Genomic DNA, 19,486 nt, shown 5'->3' with positions numbered 1-19,486 from the left:
CCGCTTGAGTTCTATTAGCTTCCCTAGTAATATCACTATCTATCCGTTCTTTTGATTTTAAGATAGATTTAATATCCTTATAAGAGATATTATCCTTTGCATAAAGCATAGTATCTCTTATATGCTTAAAAGATGGGGGTAGAGAATAAAGCAGTAACACGGCTTGATCCTCATCTTTAATTTCAGCATTTATATTACTCAAATCTATAAGAATGGAATCAAAGATGTCAAGATGAGAGAGAATAGAGGTACCTTCGCCCATACGAATTGTATAAAGTTTCTGCTTTAGGTAAAGTCTATTTTCCACCATCCTCTTCATTTATAAGGTTTTCAATTTTTTCCCACATGCCTTTAGCTGTGGTTTCTACAGAAACTTTACGTAAAACCTCATTTGAGAGATTTGAAATATACTTGCTTTTGCCTTTTTGTCTATGATGGTAAACTCTTTATCCGTCATTTTATCCGGCTTCTTCTCCTTTCCTTGCAACGCCAAGTCTAAGCCATCCCGAATTAGGATAGCTTCCATCTTTAATTGCCACATTCCAAAATTTGCACTTCGGTCAAATTTCTCAACATAGGTATTTTGGCTTTTGAAACTAACCCGGTTAGATCCGGCTCTGATACCAATTTGTTAGGATCGGGAACTCGGGTAGTGCGGAATATAGCCAAACAACGGTATAATGACAATAACAAAGACAATTGAAGTTGATAACAACGACAATTAAAGCATATAAAGAAGACACCAGTTTAACGTGGTTCGGTCAAAGTGACCTATGTCCACAAGCGGAGAGGAGCAATTTTACTATACCAATAAGAGTATAAAATTAGAGTAAACACTCTAATTAATCCCAAATACCTAAAGAGAATAATCTCACAAGATCACTCCAAAGAAAGGGTTCACACAAGTGCTTCCCAACACTTAACTCTCATACAAAATACTCTTAATAAATGGAGAAAGGAAGAAACAAGAAATGAAGACTCAAGTCTTGTTGGTGTGTCTAAAATAAACTAATGACCTTCCCTTTTATAGGCAAAAAAGTCTTGGCCTCTTAGGTGTAAAAGAAGAAATACAACTTGTGCAAATGATATCCAACAAACAATTAATATTTTTTGGTCCCAAAGAATATTGCCAACAAAGTCTACACTTTGCAAAGATACTTATGCTTACATGCGATGGACTCCATTAACAAAGTCTTACATGCTTGTACGAATATTCAATGCATTTACATGTTTAATAAATAATACTCCCTCTATTTTAATTTATGTAAACTTATTTCCTTTTTAGTCTGTGCCAAAAAGAATGACATATTTCCTTATTTAGAAATAATTTACCTTTATGCAATAATTTATTGCCACACAAAATATATGTGCCTCATTTTACACAAGTTCAAAAGTCTTCTCTTTTTTCTTAAACTCCGTGCCCTATCAAATGAGTTCACATAAATTGAAATGGATGGAGTAGCATTTTAATGCTTCTTTGTTTCTACTATATTTTATAGTAATATTTTCTTATTAAAAAAATATACTCTTTTTCTATTCCAATTTATGTGAACCTGTTTGACTGAGCACAAAGTTTAAGAAAAAATGAAGACATTTGGCATTCGTGGTCTTAAACAATTCAAAAAGGGGTCTAGAGTATTTGTGTGATTATAAAAGCTTCTCATTAAGGGTATAATTGTAAGTTTAAACAAAAATATTTCCAAATTTAGAAAGAGATAATTCTTTTTGAAACGGACAAAAAAATAGGTTCACATAAACTGAAACGGAGACAGTATTTAATATATTTCGCGAAATGCGCTAGTGAGAAAGAAAATCAAAAGTAATTTAGGAATTTCACTAGTATGCAGTAATTTAAACTCCGACAGAGCGTGTTGAAATTCGGAACTCCAAGAAAAGTTGAAGTTTGAATTGTGATTGTTTTCAATTACTTTATCACATTTCCTAATTAGACCAAAATAGCACTCGCTCCTTCACTTTTACTTGTCATATATACTAAAAATAGATTTTTATTTTTACTTGTCACTTTACGCATATAAAGAAAAAATAATTTTTTATCCTATTATACCCACAGTATTTATTACTTATTTCAAATCATTTTCTCAAATTCAATAAAATATGCATCAATTAATATGAGTATCATGATAAATTATGCACTTTATTTATTATTTCTTAAGGGCGTGAAAAGTCAAAACTTGCCAAGTAAAAATGAACGAAGGGAGTAAGTTTTTATATCTAAAACAATCGAACATTAATTTTTTATTTTACCCTTAGAAAGATGCGGTTGGGCAGGAGGAGCAAGCAAGTGCAATGACGATGGAGTGTTGAAACCATTAGTTCGAGAATTTTGGAAATTATTTTCCCTCCTCTAATTAAGGAAACCGTTTTCTTGAAATTAGAGAAGGGAAATATGACAAAAATGAACAATATTTTCTTTTATATCACACCCTAACGAGAAACTTTCATAGCCATGTAAAATATATGTAATGTTTAAGATCACTAGTTTCGAAGGGAGTCTTGGTGTAACTGCTAAAGTTGCTACCATGTGACCAGTAAGTTACAGAGTCTCTCACAAAAATACATGGTAAGACCGCATATAATAGATACTTGTGATCCGGTTCGGACCCCGCACATTAATGTACCGGAATGAGATTATAATATGAGGATTAAATAATAACGTAATTATTTAATTGATACTCCATTCGTCTCATAATATGTGTCGTGATTCTCTTGTGCACGCCCCTTAATAAAGAATAATTTTTGACTACTTTACCCTTATTAAATATTTTCTCAATTTATATGTCATCTCTATCAATGACATTATCCATATTCTTATTAAATGTGAATGCAATTAATTATTAAGGGTAAAAAAAGAAAAATATAATTAATTTTGTCTTGAACTTCTAAAATGATAAATAATTTGAGACAACTATTTTTAATAACCACGACTGTTAATAAGAGACGAAAAGTATTTAAAACGGAAAAAGGGCCAAAAATGCCTTTCAACTATCTTAAATAGCTTTAAAATGCCCTCCATTTATTTTTGATACCAAAAATATTCTTGCTGTCTATTTTTTAGATCACAAATGCCCTTAAACTGTTAGTCTTGTCATCGAAGGTGACATGACAGTCCAACTGGGTTAGATTTGCTTACATAGCCATCCACATAAGCAATCCAACATGGCAAAATTATTTTTTCGAATTTTTTTAAAAAATATCAAAATCAACACTTATTCCGAAAAAAGTAAAAACAATTCTAGAAAAATTATTTTCGGAAAAAAATATTTTTCCGGAATTTAAAAAAATATATAAAATCAACACTTATTCCGAAAAAAGTAAAAAAAATATCCGGAAAAATAATTTTCCGAAAAAATATTTTTTCCGAAAATATTTTACTTTTTTCGTAATAAGTGTTGATTTTGTATTTTAATAATAATTTCCGAAATAAATAATTTTCCAGGAAGTGTTGATTTTGTGGTCCAAATGCCATTAACCCGTTATTTTTCCGGAAATAATTTTTTCGAAAATAAGTTTTCCGAAAATAATTTTTTCGGAATTGTTTTTACTTTTTTCGGAATAAGTGTTGATTTTGTATTTTTTTAAAAATCCGAAAAAAATTATTTTTTACCTTTTTAGGAATAAGTGTTGATTTTGTATTTTTTTTAAAAAGATTCCAGAAAAATAATTTTTCCGAAAAAATAATTTTGCATGTTGGATTGCTTAGTTGGACTGTCATGTCACCTTCAATGACAAGACTAACAGTTTAAGGGCATTTGTGGTAAAAAAAAATAGACAACAAGAATATTTTTGGTATAAAAAACAAATGAATGGCATTTTTTAGCTATTTCATATAATTCAAGGGCATTTTTTGTCCTTTTCCGTATTTAAAATGGGCATTTTTTGTCCTTTTCCGTATTTAAAATCATAACTTTTAAAAGTTATCTTTCCTTCTTAACTTAATGTTGAATCAAAATATGTCTTCATAATTCGAAACGGATGAAGTAACTATTTTTCAATTATTTTATGCGCGCGCGCGCACATATATATATATATATATATATATATATATATATATATATATATATATATATATATATATATATATATATATTAACAATAAATTAGACCAGGCAGTAAGGGAATAGACTAAGGTTAAGGGATAGCAATGAGGGATACAAGCAGATTCAAGTTGAGCACATAGAACAGGTAGTAGAACATTTGTATTAGACTTGTAGTTTTTGCTTACCACTCGTCTTAACAAATGATTTAGGTTTATAGGTCTAAATGGTTCATTTAACAGGCTGCCATGGATTGTGACATATTAATAGTAGGAAAAAACGTGTGGCTCATTTACCAATTCTCTGAACTAGCTCTATTCTTATTATCTTCATAAAAATTGGAATTGGATTGACCAGTGATGGTAATTATGCAACCCTCCCACTTGACAAATGGTAGGCACAGTTGTTTTCCATAAGCGGGTGTGGAAAATCGAGATTGCTTTTTATTGGACGACGAAATGAATGCTGCAGAATTGGTGAAAGAAAGCTGGCTGTCAAAAGAAAATTTGTATCACATCAAGAAATTGACGTTTTACCTGGTCCCATTTACTTTGCTACTTTAGTGCTAAAAGTAAACTTTATTTCCTAGGGCTTCTCCAACCATATATTTACATCGAAATAATATAAATTAACTTCTATCCACTATACAGTAGTAATTTTTACGCCAAAAAATTTATTCTTTGTATATTCTTCTCTCTTTTATATTATATTATATATTTAATTTAAATTTATTTTTTTACTTCATAAAAATCCTTTCTATTTTATTTTTTACATATTCATCCCATACAATTCATATTTCTTTCTTATATAACCATTTAATATAAAATTATTTTATATCATAAATTTTTAAATAATATAAATTATAAGCAAATATTATACATTATACATATTAATGGATAATTCAAATAAAAATAAAATCATTAATAAGATCTAATTAAATAAATATTACATTATGGTATAATTTAGTTTAATTTCTACATAAATATTCAACTTACATGATTAGCATGTTGCTCTCATAAATGCTCTATTAATGCATTACAAAGTGTAAAATAAATATTTATATTCTTAATTTTTTTGTGTCGAGCTAAAATTATTCAAATCGATATTTTAATGATATTGATAGACCTGAAAGCGGCCTACCTAAGTACTAGATTATTGTTGTAATATTCTCATCCCATTATGTTATTTGATGTATTTTCAATTTGAATCTATGTCAGTCGCTACTGTATTAAATATTTATTTTTATGTTATTAATGAACATTGTATTATTTATTAACAACATATTATATTTTAGATTTGACTTTTCATTTTTTGATGGTTATATATTTTTATACAATTATAATTTATAATACAATTGTTATAAAATAAAGACAGTAAAGTAAAGACAAGTATAGAGAAAAACTGATATATTATTCAAACTTCAAACTTATGTACATAATGAGCTGAATTCTCCTCTATTTATAGAAGAAAGGAAGTTGTTGTGTAAGCTACTACAGCAAGTTGCTTTGTAAGCTGCTACTGCAAGCTGCTGTGTAAGCTGCTACTCTAAGCTGTTGTGCCAGATATAGATAATCTTCTATCATGGGTAATATTTATTCATAACGGAGTACCGAAAGGACAAGCTTCTTCAGGAGGCTTATTTCCAAGAGAGTACTAAATAGATAAACATATTTACGGCGGAGTCTCATATGGATAAACTTATTTACAACGGAGTACTAAATGAACATCCATAATATAATATATTCATAACACTCCCCCTTGGATGTTCATTAAAAGATAATGTGCCTCGTTAAAACCTTACTATGGGAAAAAATCCTAGTGAAGGAAAAAGAGTACACATATTTAGTAATACGCATTGCTAGCTGCCTCATTAAAAACCTTATAAGGAAAACCCTGTGGGAAAAATCCTTAATAAAGAAAAAAGATTACATCATGTATTTTACTCCCCCTGATGAAAACCTTATTTCAAATATTTAAGTCTCCGCATTCCAATCTTGTATACCATCTTCTCAAAAGTTGAAGTTGGTAAAGATTTGATGAATAAATCTGCCGGATTGTCACTTGATGGATTTGTTGCATATCAATGTCACCATTTTTCTAAAGATCGTGTGTGTAGAATAATTTTGGTGAAATGTGCTTCGTTCTTTCTCCTTTTATAAATCATCCCTTCAATTGGGCTATGCATGGAGCATTGTCTTCATATAAAATTGTGGGTCTTTTTTCACATTCCAAACCACATTTTTCTCGAATAAAATAAATTATTGATCTCAACCATATGCATTCCCTACTTGCTCCATGAATAGCTATTATTTCAGCATGATTTGAAGAAGTAGCAACAATAGATTGCTTTGTGGAGCGCCATGATATGATAGTACCTCCACATGTAAACACGTACCCTGTTTGAGATCTAGCTTTATGGGGATCAGATAAATAACCTGCATTTGCATAACCAACAAGATCTTCACTATCTTTGTTAGTATAAAACAAACCCATATCAAGAGTTCCCTTTAAATATCGTAATATATGTTTAATCTCGTTCCAATGTCTCCGTGTAGGAGAAGAACTATATCTTGCTAGTAAATTAACAGAAAATACTATGTCAGGCCTTGTAGCATTAGCAAGATACATTAGTGCACCAATTGCACTGAGATAGGGTACTTCGGGACCAAGGAGTTCCTCATCCTCTTCTGGAGGCCGGAATAAATCTTTATTCACTTCAAGTGATCGAACAACCATTGGTGTACTCAATGGGTGCGCTTTGTCCATGTAAAAGTGTTTTAATACCCTTTATGTATAGGCAGATTGATAGAAAAAGATCTCGTCTGCTCTATGTTCAATTTGAAGACCAAGACAAAGTTTTGTCTTTCCAAGATCTTTCATCTCAAATTCTTTATTAAGATATTCAATTGCCTTTTGGATCTCTTCTGGAATTCCAACAAGATTTATATCATCAACATAAACAACAAGTATAACAAATTCTGAAGCCATTTTCTTTTAAAAAAAATACATGGACAAATAACATCATTTATGTAACCCTCTTTCAGCAAATATTCACTGAGGCGATTATACCACATGCGCCTAGATTGTTTTAAACCGTATAAAGATCTTTGTAATCTGATTGAGTACATTTTCCGAGATTTTGAATATGCTTCAGGCATTTTAAATCCTTCAGGGATTTTCATGTAAATCTCATTATCAAGTGACCCGCACAGATAAGCTGTAATCACATCCATTAGATGTATCTCACGCCTTTCACGTAAGGCTAAACTGATGAGATATCGAAATATTATGGCATCCATAACGGGTGAATATGTTTCTTCATAATCGACTCCAGGTCGTTGTGAGAATCCTTGTGCAACAAGGCGAGCCTTGTATCTTTTAACTTCATTTTTATCATTCCTTTTTCACACAAAAAACCATTTATGACCAACTGTCTTTATACCAGCAGGTGTTTGGACTACTGGTCCAAAGACCTCTCTTTTAGCAAGTGACTTCAATTCCGATTGAATTGACGCTTGCCATTTTGTCCAATCAGATCTTTGTTGACATTCTTCGATAGATCGGGGTTCAAAATCCTCACTATCTTGCATAATGTTAAGTGCAACATTATATGCAAAAATATTATCCACAACTATTTCAGATCGATTTAAATTAATCCCATCACCAGTAGAACTTATTAAAAGTTCCTCGCTCACTTGAATCTCGGGTTCATTGATTTCTTTAGGAATTTCAGAACTAATTAGATCTTGGGTCTCTTCAGGAGATCCCTTCATAATATCATTTTGATAATTTGTCGATTTTATTTTTCTAGGATTTCGATCCTTAGAACCCAAAGGCCTACCACGCTTCAGGCGTGCTTAAGTTCACTAGCTCTCATACTAGTAGATGGTCCTGCTAGGACATCAATTCGGATAGGAACATTCTCTATAGGGATATGTGACTTAGCTATCCTTTTCCAATCAGTAAATGCGTCTGGCATTTGATTTGCTATATTTTGTAAATGGATGATCTTTTGGACCTCCTGATTACATATAGGGGTACGTGGATCAAAGTGAGATAATGATGAAACTTTTCACACAATTTCTCTTTTGATTTCCTTTTTCTCTTCCCCTAATTGTTGGAAATTTGTTTCTTCAAATCGACAATTTGCAAATCGAGCAGTAAATAAATCTCCCGTTAATGGTTCAAGATAGCGAATAATGGAGGGTGATTCAAACCCAATATATATTCCTAACCTTCTTTGGCGGCACATCTTACTGCGTTGTGGTGGTGCTACTGGCACATATACAGCACATCAAAAAATTCGTAGATGGACAATATTTGGTTCATGACCAAAAACTAATTGTGACGGAGAATATTTATTATAATGTATTGGTCTGAGATGGATAAGTGATGTTGCGTGCAAGATAGCATAGCCCCAAACAGTAGTGGGCAATTTTATTTTCATAAGTAGTGGTCTTGCTATCAATTACAATCGTTTAATAAATGACTCTACAATGCTATTTTGAGTATGAACATAAGCTACAGGATGTTCAACTTTTATCCCAATTGATAGACAGTAATCATCAAAAGCTTGAGATGAGAATTCTCTAGCATTATCAAGGTGAATAACCTTTATAGGATAATCTGGGAATTGTGCCCTTAATCAAATTATTTGGGCTAATAACTTTGCAAACGCCAGGTTGCGAGATGATAGTAGGCATACATGAGACCATCTTGAAGATGCATCCATTAGGACCATAAAATATCTAAACAGCCCACTTGGTGGGTGAATAGGTCCACATATATCCCCATGTATACGTTCTAAAAAGGCAGGGAACTCAATGCCAACCTTCATTGGTGATGGTCTAGTGATCATTTTGCCTTGATAACAAATATCACAAGAAAATTCATCATTTATAAGAATCTTCAGGTTCTTTAATGGATTCCCACTTGAATTTTCAGTAATTCGTCTCATCATTATTGATCCAGGATGGCCCAACCGGCCATGCCAAAGCACAAAAGTATTTGAATTAGTAAACTTCCGGTTTACGATAGAGTGTGCTTCAACTGTACTAATCTTTGAATAGTATAAGCCAGAAGATAAAGTTGGTAACTTTTCTACAATACATTTCTGGCCAGAAATATTCTTTATAATACAAAGATATTCCACGTTCATTTCATCTATTGTCTCAACATGAAATCCATTTCGGTGGATATCTATAAAACTCAACAAGTTTCTTCGGGACTTGGAGGAGAATAATGCATTGTTCATTATAAGTTTTGTTCCCTTAGACAGAAATACAGTAGCTCTTCCGGAGCCTTCAATCAAACTTATATTACCAGAAATTGTAGAAATATTTGCTTTTTTCTTATGAAAATAAGAAAAGTATTTCTGATCTTTGAATATGGCATGAGTTGTTCTACTATCAATTATACAAATATCTTCATGATTGGTCTTTGATCCAAACACAATTTGAGGATTATCCCTATTCTTTAAAATGACATAAACAAAATAAGTATGATAGTAAACATCATTTTCAAAGCATAAATTTTATTTATGTACAACAATTACATAACCATACTATCTACTATAAACAACAAAAATTAAAATATTTATATTTCTACAGATTCACTACCGATCACATGACTTGTTTCTCCTTCTGGGAGTGCAAAATAATCAGCTACATCCAAATGCATGAACTCTAAATTATCTTCAGAAATAAAATTTGCTTCAGCATTTTTCTCTGTCTTCTTCAGGGAGGCTTGATACAACTGTACCAGGTGCTTTGGCGTACGACATGTACGTGACCAATGCCTTTTTCCTCCACATCTATAGCATGCATTTTTTGGCTTTGCTGCTTGCACCGCTTCATGCTTTTGTTCTTTCCTTTTCCACTGCTGGTGGTGAGGAGAGTTCTTTGGTGCATTTTTATTACCACGTTTTAGAGTTTTCTCCCCGACCACGGCCATGACCACGACTGGGGCCACGTCCTCTTCCACGTTTAGCTTGGTGGAAGTTCGTTTCATTCACTTCAGGGAATGGACAAGAACCAGTAGGTCGGCTTTCATGATTTTTCATTAATAGCCCATTATGTTGCTTGGCTACAAGAAGATGTGAGATAAGTTCAGAATACTTTTTGAATTCCATCTCTCGATATTGTTGCAGGAGCATATTCGAGGCATGAAAAGTAGTGAAAGTTTTCTCCAACATATCATGGTCAATAATATTATCACCACATAGTTTCAATTGGAAAATAATTCTGAACATAGCTGAATTATACTCACTGATAGATTTAAAATCTTGTAGCCTTAGATGGGTCCAATCATAACGTGCCCGTGGAAGAACGACCATCTTCAGGTGGGTCCAATCATAACGTGCCCGTGGAAGAACGACCATCTTCAGGTGGTCATATCTATCTTTTAAATTATTCCACAGTATGACTGGATCTTTAACAGTAAGATATTCCATTTTCAGGCCCTCATCAAGGTGATGACGTAAAAATATCATTGCTTTGGCACGGTCTTAGTTTGATGCCTGATTTTTATCTTTGATGGTGTCTGCCAGACCCATCGCATCAAGATGAATTTTGGCATCAAGCACCCAAGACATGTAGCTTCTGCCTGATATATTCAGGGCTACAAACTCAAGTTTAGAAAGATTTGACATTATTTAGAAAAAGAAAGTTCGTACCTCTGATACTTTAAAAGTATTTTCTCGAGATGGCAGAGTCTCGTGCTGATAACATGTTATAAAATAAAGTCAGTAAAGTAAAGACAAGTATATAGAGAAAGTGATATATTATTCAAACTTCAAACTTATGTACATAATGAACCGAATTCTCCTCTATTTATAGAAGAAAGGAAGCTGCTGTGTAAGCTGCTACTCTAAGTTGTTGTGCCAGATATAGATGATCTTCTATCATGGGTAATATTTATCCATAATGGAGTACCGAAAGGATAAGCTTCTTCAGGAGGTTTATTTCCAAGAGAGTACTAAATAGATAAACATATTTACGACGGAGTCTCATATGGATAAACTTATTTACGACGGAGTACTAAATGAACATCCATAATATAATATATTCATAACAAAAATGCAATTATTCTTGTGATATGATCATATACGAAAATTAATTTATAAAAATTATACACCAAAATTAAAATATAAAATTAATATTATAAAGATATTACATAAAAAGTATAAGTAATTACAAAATTTATAATATGTTAAATTAAAAGTGTTATATAATAAAAGATAATAATAAAATATTAATGAATAGTAATGATGTAGATGAATAGTATTACACCAAATTTGGTAATACTATTCACACACCAAAACGGTGTCGGGACATAGCACCAAAATAGCGTTTGGGGGTCAAAATAGCTTTAGGTTGGAGATGTCCAAGGTGCATTTTCTTCCTTTTCCTTTAGTTTTAAGATACCGATGGAATTGGCTGTTGTTAGAGACAAATGTTCTTTAGGGTCGTTTGATAAAGTGTATAAAAATAGTAATATGTTTTATTAGTAATGTTGAAATTAGTAATATTATGATTAGTTATATTAAAATTATTTTATATCGATTGATTAGTTTGATATATTAAAGATTTCGAAAGGACGATTCTATCTTTATCCATACTTATACATGTATAAAAATTGTGGTATTGTCAACCCATTTGTTTAAGAATAACATTGAATACGGTATATAACTAATACCAAGGTTATTGCATATATTATTTTTTTCTAATACGTCCTACCTAACAACCCTTTAGTTTTCTTAGTATTCTCTCTGTCTCAATTATGTATCGTGTTTCTCTTTTATTCTCCTTGAGAAAATATTAAATAGGAGAGATTTTTGATTATTTTAGCATTATTTATGTCTTAAAATATAATCTCTTGTCATTTAATATTTACTCATAATTGAGTTATTTGTAATTTTCAAGAACAATTAATATTAAGGGTAAAATAGAAAAATAATAATTAATTTAGTATTGAACTGTTAAAATAATAAATAATTTAAGACAATTATTTTTACAAATCACGATTGATAATTTGAGACAGGGAAGTAGTACAATAAATTAATTATCGATCTTTCTTCCTAGGGATACACGCATGGATGATTTATATGGTGATTATTAATAAATAAATTGTAATTTAATGATTGATAACGCAGAGAATATTATGCTTAAATTACTTATTATTAAGAGTATCATTTTCATCACAAATTTAATCAATTCATTGAAGATACACATTTATTCTAATTTTATCACACATAAATAATACATTGATCCCACATAGTAATATAATTAAGCTATTATTTAAAATTACCAAACAAAAGTCGCATTAATTATTCATCAATTATGTTTTTCTGCAAATACAGAATATATCATCTACCGCGGGATAATGCTGCACTTTATTGTTCTGACACAAATTAATCAACCAACTGACCGACTCCTTAATGTCATAAAATGACATAAAATAAAAATTATACCCTAATTATCGGTACGGTTATAAAAATATACGATTTTATTAAAAAAAATCTTAAAATCAGTTCGATTCAGTTGATTTAATCTGTTTTAAATATCCATTGACACCCCTAAAAATATTTTTTGTTTATGAATATGATAATGTTTTAGGGAAAAAAATTCAATAATTTTAAAGTTCCCCAAAACTAATTTCTGGCAATTTTTGGGTAAAAAATTTTCTTTCACTCACACAACTTCAACTTTTTTTAAAATAAAATACATGTAAAAATACAATTTCAACTTTTAAATTTTTTTTTAAACATAATTTTAAAAATATTTATTTAAATTTCAATCAAAATCCAAACACGGCTAAAATACTTTGTCAGCGGTAGGTGTAACCCAAAAACGCCAATTTTGAACAATTCAAGTAGAGACTGAAGCACGTGATTTATTTGTGAAAGCTCATGAAAATTTGGAATTTTAGTGTAAAAAAACATTTGCAAAACACCCAAATTGGCCAAACTTTTTTATTTTCCCAATTTAATATGTCACCTTCTCGAATAAAACAAATATTTATGCCTCCACTGTATATATTAAACAATTGAGTTCCCCCAAGTGTAAAACGGTGCATATGTTCACTATATAAAAGGCCAACCAGTGACAACAATCAACAGAACAAAATACCCCTCTAGAGAAATTATTGCTTAGAAATAGTAAACCATGAATGTGAAAATTGAAAGCTCAAGAATTATCAAGCCTTTCTATGAAGGAACTCCACCTTCAACCAACACTCACATTTCCTTCAATATCTTTGACAATATTACCTATGATGCTTTAATGGCTTTAATTTACGCCTATCGTCCACCTACTCCGCCAACTTCCACCATTGAAATGGGACTTAGAAAAACCCTAGCAGTTTATAGGGAATGGGCAGGGAGAATAGGCCAAGATGAAAATGGGAATCGCGCGGTTTTTCTCAACGATGAGGGTGTTAGATTCATCGAGGCATCGGTCGATGCCACGTTAGACGAAGTATTGCCCTTAAAGCCCTCTCCTTCTCTGCTTAAGCTGCATCCTGGCATGAAGGATGTAGTGGAATTGATCCAAGTTCAAGTCACAAGGTTCACTTGTGGCTCTGTGGTGGTCGGGTTCACCGGCCACCACATGATAGCTGACGGCCACGCGGCTAGTAATTTTTTTGTCGCGTGGGGTCAAGCTTGTCGTGGTGTAGAGATTACTCCACTCCCTTTACACGATCGTGCTATTTTCCACACTCGTAACCCTCCACTTATCGAATTCAACCATGTGGGGGCAGAGTTCATGTCCAAATCAGTAAACAAGAAGGAATTCATCAAACTAGAGAATACAGAAAAAAACATAATTGTTCACAAAGTCCATTTCACCTTGGAGTTCCTAGGGAAACTCAAGGCAAATGCCTCTTTCATGAATGGGAAAACCAAGACTTATAGCACGTTCGAAAGTCTTGTTGCCCATTTATGGAGGGTCATAACTAAATCACGCGAACTAGACGGGTCACAAAATACGCAAATAAGAATCTCAGTGGATGGTCGCAGAAGAGTGGTACCAAGAGTGGCTGATGAATTTTTTGGTAACTTAGTTCTTTGGGCATTTCCAACATCAAAAGTGAGAGATCTTGTAAATGAACCGCTTCACTATGCAACAAAAATAATTCATGATGCTATTACTAAAGTAGATGACAAGTATTTCAAGTCATTTATTGACTTTGCAAATCACGAAGTCAATGAAGATCTCATCCCAACAGCAGACATGAAGAAAGACACACTTTGCCCTAATTTGGAAGTTGATAGTTGGTTAAGGTTTCCATTCTATGACTTGGATTTTGGAACTGGTTGCCCTTTTGTTTTCATGCCTTCTTATTATCCAACTGAAGGTATGATGTTTCTTGTGCCATCTTTCATTGGAGATGGAAGTATTGATGCTTTCATTCCTCTTTACCATGACAACTTGCCTACCTTCAAGAAAATTTGCTATTCTCTTGATCTGAAAGCAAAATGAAAGGAGCTATGAGGTTTAAAATGAAATAAGTTTGTTTTATATTGTGTTTGTTAGCTTATTTGCACTTTGGTTATAATTTTTTCTCCAGAAAGTTTTGGATTTTGTGGATTGTCATGTTGATGAGAATTAAATCTTGGAGAAGAAACTATATTGTAAGTTGGCCTTTTCTGATTTTAAGTGATGTAGGAATGCATGTATATTTTTTGTATTTTAACTTGCGATCTTCCCCTCATACTTTGCTTCTCTTATTCCATGACATAACACAACATTGATATGGTTTTAACAAGTAACCCCAAGGTAACTGCAGAGGTCGCTTTAAGATTTTTAGTTTATGGGTTTTGCACTGCTATCATTTTTATTAGTGGGTTATATATATATATATATGAACCTTTTAACACAAAATACAAGTTTTGAATCGGTGGCGGCTCAAGGGTCAAGCGACTGAAGTAAAGGCTTTAGGGCCCCAAATTTTTCTTTTACTTTTCTATTCGTATTTTTATTGAGACCCGACTAATCTAGATTCGTACTGTGTAAGACCTAATAAAAGAGAGAACACGTTTTAATAAAAAAAAATTTTAACCACAGAACTCGAACCCAATATAAAAATTTCAGATAACTTTTAATTTAGTAGTGATGTAACCGTTTGAACAAAAAATGCAGAAAGAGAATCACTCCCCTAAATCCTTGTCGCGAATATAAAATTTTTCATTATTTAAATTTTACGAGTGATATATATAGAATTTGATTCTATCATCTAAAATCAACAATATCTTAGGGGAGACTAAATTATTTATAAAAGAAACTATTAACAACTGATGTTAGACCAAAATTCTATACTTTTAACACATTACTCGACCTATACTTTGTTGGTTTAAGTGAATTATTGTGCGATAAATTGCGTTAAATTGTGTTGTTCTATGTATAGGAACATCGGAATGAATCATCGATGTTATGATAATTTTTTTTTTCTTCTGAAAGGCCCCAAATTAAAGATTGATTTTAGGCCACCAATTTTTTTGGGCTGCTCCCCACATCTATAAGGCTGACTCTTCCCCTATTTAACCATTGAGTAGCTGTTTTGCACGAGAACAAGAAATAATTAATTTCGGAACTAAATTTAAGAAAGTTTATCTCATATTTGGTTGGAAAAAAGTTACTGTATAATTAATTTCGGTATTAATTATTGCGGGATTGTAGTATTTTTTGTCTCTATATAAAAAAAGAATAACTAATCTCGGAATAACATCTTTTCCAACCAAACGAACCGTGAATGCGGTGATGAGGGGTAAGTATTTTTATTTTTAATTTGTTAATTTATTTAACTCATGAATTCGAGTTTTGGAAATAAAATCTCCATTAATGCGGAACATTTTAGTTCTCAAAGTTTAATTTTCTTATGTGAATTCATATTAGTCTTTCCCAAAGTAAATACCAGACAACTTGTGGAAAAAAGAAAAACAATAATTCCTAGAGTTATTTTCATCTTTGAGACTTTTGACAAACGCATTAGATTTGCACCGCATAGCGAAATTATGGAATTTAAAGGCGTTTGGTCCTACCTATCAATTGTTACTATCTTGCACACCAATGAAGGACTGGAAAATTCAATGTAGATAATTAATACCAGTTGCCTTATATACTCCACGGGACAATGACATATTTACCATTTGTAAGGTCAAACAACTTTTCTTTTTTCAATTTCAACTAACGTTCTTTCATATGTTATTTAATATTTTAAATATTCTTGGTCATAAGAAGTTGTAATTTTTAGTAGTACTACTTCCTTCCTACGGTGCTTCTCTAATCATGGCATTTAAAAAGATTAAGATTTTTTTTGACACATTAAGTCCCCTTTTAAAAAATATTTCCTTCTTTTTCAAAATTAACTTTGAAAAATATGTTTGTCTATGAAATTTTGCAAGTTTATGAAACAATTCGAAAATGAATTTTTCAAAAACCAAAAAGTGGTATGCCCATTTATTTATAAAAAATTTCAGAAACTTTTTTCTCCACTCACAAAATGCAATATTTATTCAAATGAAATACATGTCTAAATATAATTTTAAATTTCAAATATTTTTTTTAATTTAATTCTAAATACTACTTTTCTTAAAAATTATAGTAATTTTATGTCCAAACGCTTGCTAAAACAAACAAACGTGATGGTTAAGATCTGAATAATTAAAATTTAGATAAATACATTTAATGATTGAGATTTGAATAGTTAAGATTCATATATGTGCAAATAAATGAAACTTAAAATTGCCAAACTAATTATTTTAGAGTTAATTAAGACATATAATGATGGATTGCATTTTCTTTACAAGTAAAGCGCAATCATGATTACAAGGGAACAAAGTTTAGATATGCATTGTCTTACGTAACACTAAAATTAATTGAAAGAGATGCGATGTGCATGTGAATTGAATTGATTTAACATTATATAGTTATCTCTATTGTTATTATTAGTATTCAGTACTATGAAAGTAATGTTGGGACCAACTTGCTATTAAACCTTAAATAAATAGAAAAAGACCACCAACTTGCTAATGGTCCCGGGTTAAACGGTCCTGGCCCGCGGGCTATGTGGACCCAACAGATTATTTTAAAAATATTTTATAGAAATAAGAGAAAAAAAGATGTTAATAAAAATATCTAACGCAATTCCTTGTAAATTTTATTATAGAATTATGACCTAAATTTTTTAATTCAAATTTAAAGACAAAAATATTGTAAAGAGATATTCAAAGCAATGCGTTGTAATTTTATTATAGCATTAAAACAATATGACAACATCTTTCTTAGTCTTACTCTCCCCTATGGAATGAGCACAATAAGGTGATAATATCACCATTGAGAAGAAAAAGAAACTAATCAAGATGCGCCAAAATATAAGTTACATAATACATACTAATTTTTATTCATACAAGTTGCATGGTATCTCTTACAAACTTCATAAATCCATTAATGTCCGGAGGAATTTCCGTTGGTGGTGGCGGAAAAGAAGCTTGGTCATCACCATTTTCGGGAGAAGCAGAATCCTCCGCAAGTTCAACTAGTATTTCTTCGTAAGCTTCGTCTACCTCTGGTTGTGATTCAGCAAGTCCAAAATTTCTTTTTTCCGAACGGATCTAATCTCTGAAAAGTACTGAGTTTTCCAAGTTCTCCCTCATAGACACTCTATAATCACCGAGTTGAAATCTTGCTTGACTGAAAGCGCTCTCTGATGCCACTGTTGGAGCTTGAATAGTTAAAACGTCTCGGGCCATCCTTGAAAGAACCGGGAAGTATTTTTCTTTGTCCTTCCACCATTCCAAAAGATTAGAGGAGTCGTCGGGATTCACTTCCTCAATTCCCTGTGATAAATAAACTTCAAACTTATTTAGTTGTGAAAAATCACTACTAGTGGAACCTTGAGAACCCCTAAACCCCGTCCAAGCACTATGTGCTCTTACTTCCGCACTTCTTTTAGATGATTGAGAATCAAAAGAAGAAGGACTTGGAATATTTGGTCTAGCATGATCTAATGCAACTTGATAAGCATTATAAATAGTTTGAACATCTATTTTAATTGAGGCTATTGCTTCTGGAAGTTTAGACAACTCCTCATCTTCAAGTGTTAAACCTTTATAAACAGTTTCATACCAAAATTGAGGACCTTCTAATTTCATACAAAGATTTAACAAAGCAGCAATACAATAAATAGGGGGAATAGGGAAAAAATATTTTTTAAACTTTTTTCTCATAGAATCAATAGCAAGTTTATAAATTTTCCCACCCTCTGAAAAATGAGCAAAATAATTTACAAGTTCTGAAATATAAACTAAACAGTTAGAAATAGTAGGATAATATTTCCCAGAAAATTTATTTGTAGCAATATAAATTTTTTCTAAAACAATCTACAATCATTTTAACATTAGCCCAATCCGCTTTGTAAGGTGATCATCATCATCACTTACATGAGCATTAAACGTTGAGTTTATGGGGTTTCTATAGTCATATGTAACAACTAAACTTTCATACATGTAATTCCATCTAGTTGGACAAGGTTTAGGAACCTTTCTTTCTCTTAGGCTAAATTCATCGCATCTTTTAAAATATTCTCTAAGTCTACTTCTACAGTTTGAATAAAAAAGTCAGTTAAGAGCCATTTTAACCTTTTCAATTTCAATATTTAAAATTCTCATACCATCACCCATAATTAAATAGTAAATATGACAAATAATCTAACATGAAAAATGTTACTAGATGAAGGACTTAGCTTTAAAAGCTAACTCCTTGCCACAAGTTTTACACTTAGCCTTATTTTGTGGAATTAGTTGAATAAAAAATGGCCAAACAAGAGATGTTTCCGTCCGTTTGGTACGTTATCTAGAAAAAGTAGGGGCATTAACAGGAGTATCAGACGGGGCATCATTTGGATTATCACTAGTTGGGTTAACTTCAGGAGCATGACTAGTGGGTGTATCGTCATCCGGTTGAGTTTCATCAAAATCTATTTTCTCCTAATTATTTTCATCAATAGTTGGATTAGAATAAAGAACATTCATTAATTCATGGTCTAATTGTTCACCAGCTCCAACATTATGGAAAAATTAACTCTCAGTAAATTGTAATAAACTATTATCACTATCAAGAATAGCAGGTGTAGGACGGATATGGGGTTTGGGTCGGGAAGCCGGGGCAGTAGAGGAGGAACAGATTGGCTACTAGATTCGCCACTCTTGGATTTTCCTTATTTTTATCAACAAATATTTTTAAGGAAGCCATCTTAATTAATCAAATAATAGAAAATAAATAAAACAAATAAAATTATAATATTAAAAATTAAGAGTTGGAACGAGTTTACCAAATTGACGAACAACTTGTTGAGAATTGATTATCGTTGAAGACTTGAAAACTTCAATTCACCAACGTCATAATTTTTTCAAAAATTGTAACAATAAAGTA

General features: G+C 31.6%; 1 protein-coding gene across 1 annotated transcript; it reads left to right on the top strand.

The window, feature by feature from the left end:
• Window positions 1–13,156: 13,156 nt before the first annotated feature.
• On the top strand, window positions 13,157–14,750 carry LOC107794911 (agmatine hydroxycinnamoyltransferase 1-like). Its single transcript, XM_016617470.2, has one exon. It carries the CDS (start codon window positions 13,220–13,222, stop codon window positions 14,534–14,536), a length of 1,317 nt encoding a protein of 438 aa, XP_016472956.1. The 5' UTR covers window positions 13,157–13,219; the 3' UTR covers window positions 14,537–14,750.
• The last annotated feature ends 4,736 nt before the right edge of the window (window positions 14,751–19,486 follow it).

This window comes from Nicotiana tabacum, chromosome 9 (genome assembly GCF_000715075.1).
Source record: "Nicotiana tabacum cultivar K326 chromosome 9, ASM71507v2, whole genome shotgun sequence".
Lineage (NCBI taxonomy): Eukaryota > Viridiplantae > Streptophyta > Magnoliopsida > Solanales > Solanaceae > Nicotiana > Nicotiana tabacum.
Note: the sequence above shows the minus strand (reverse complement) of the source record. Positions and strands in the feature narration are given on the sequence as shown.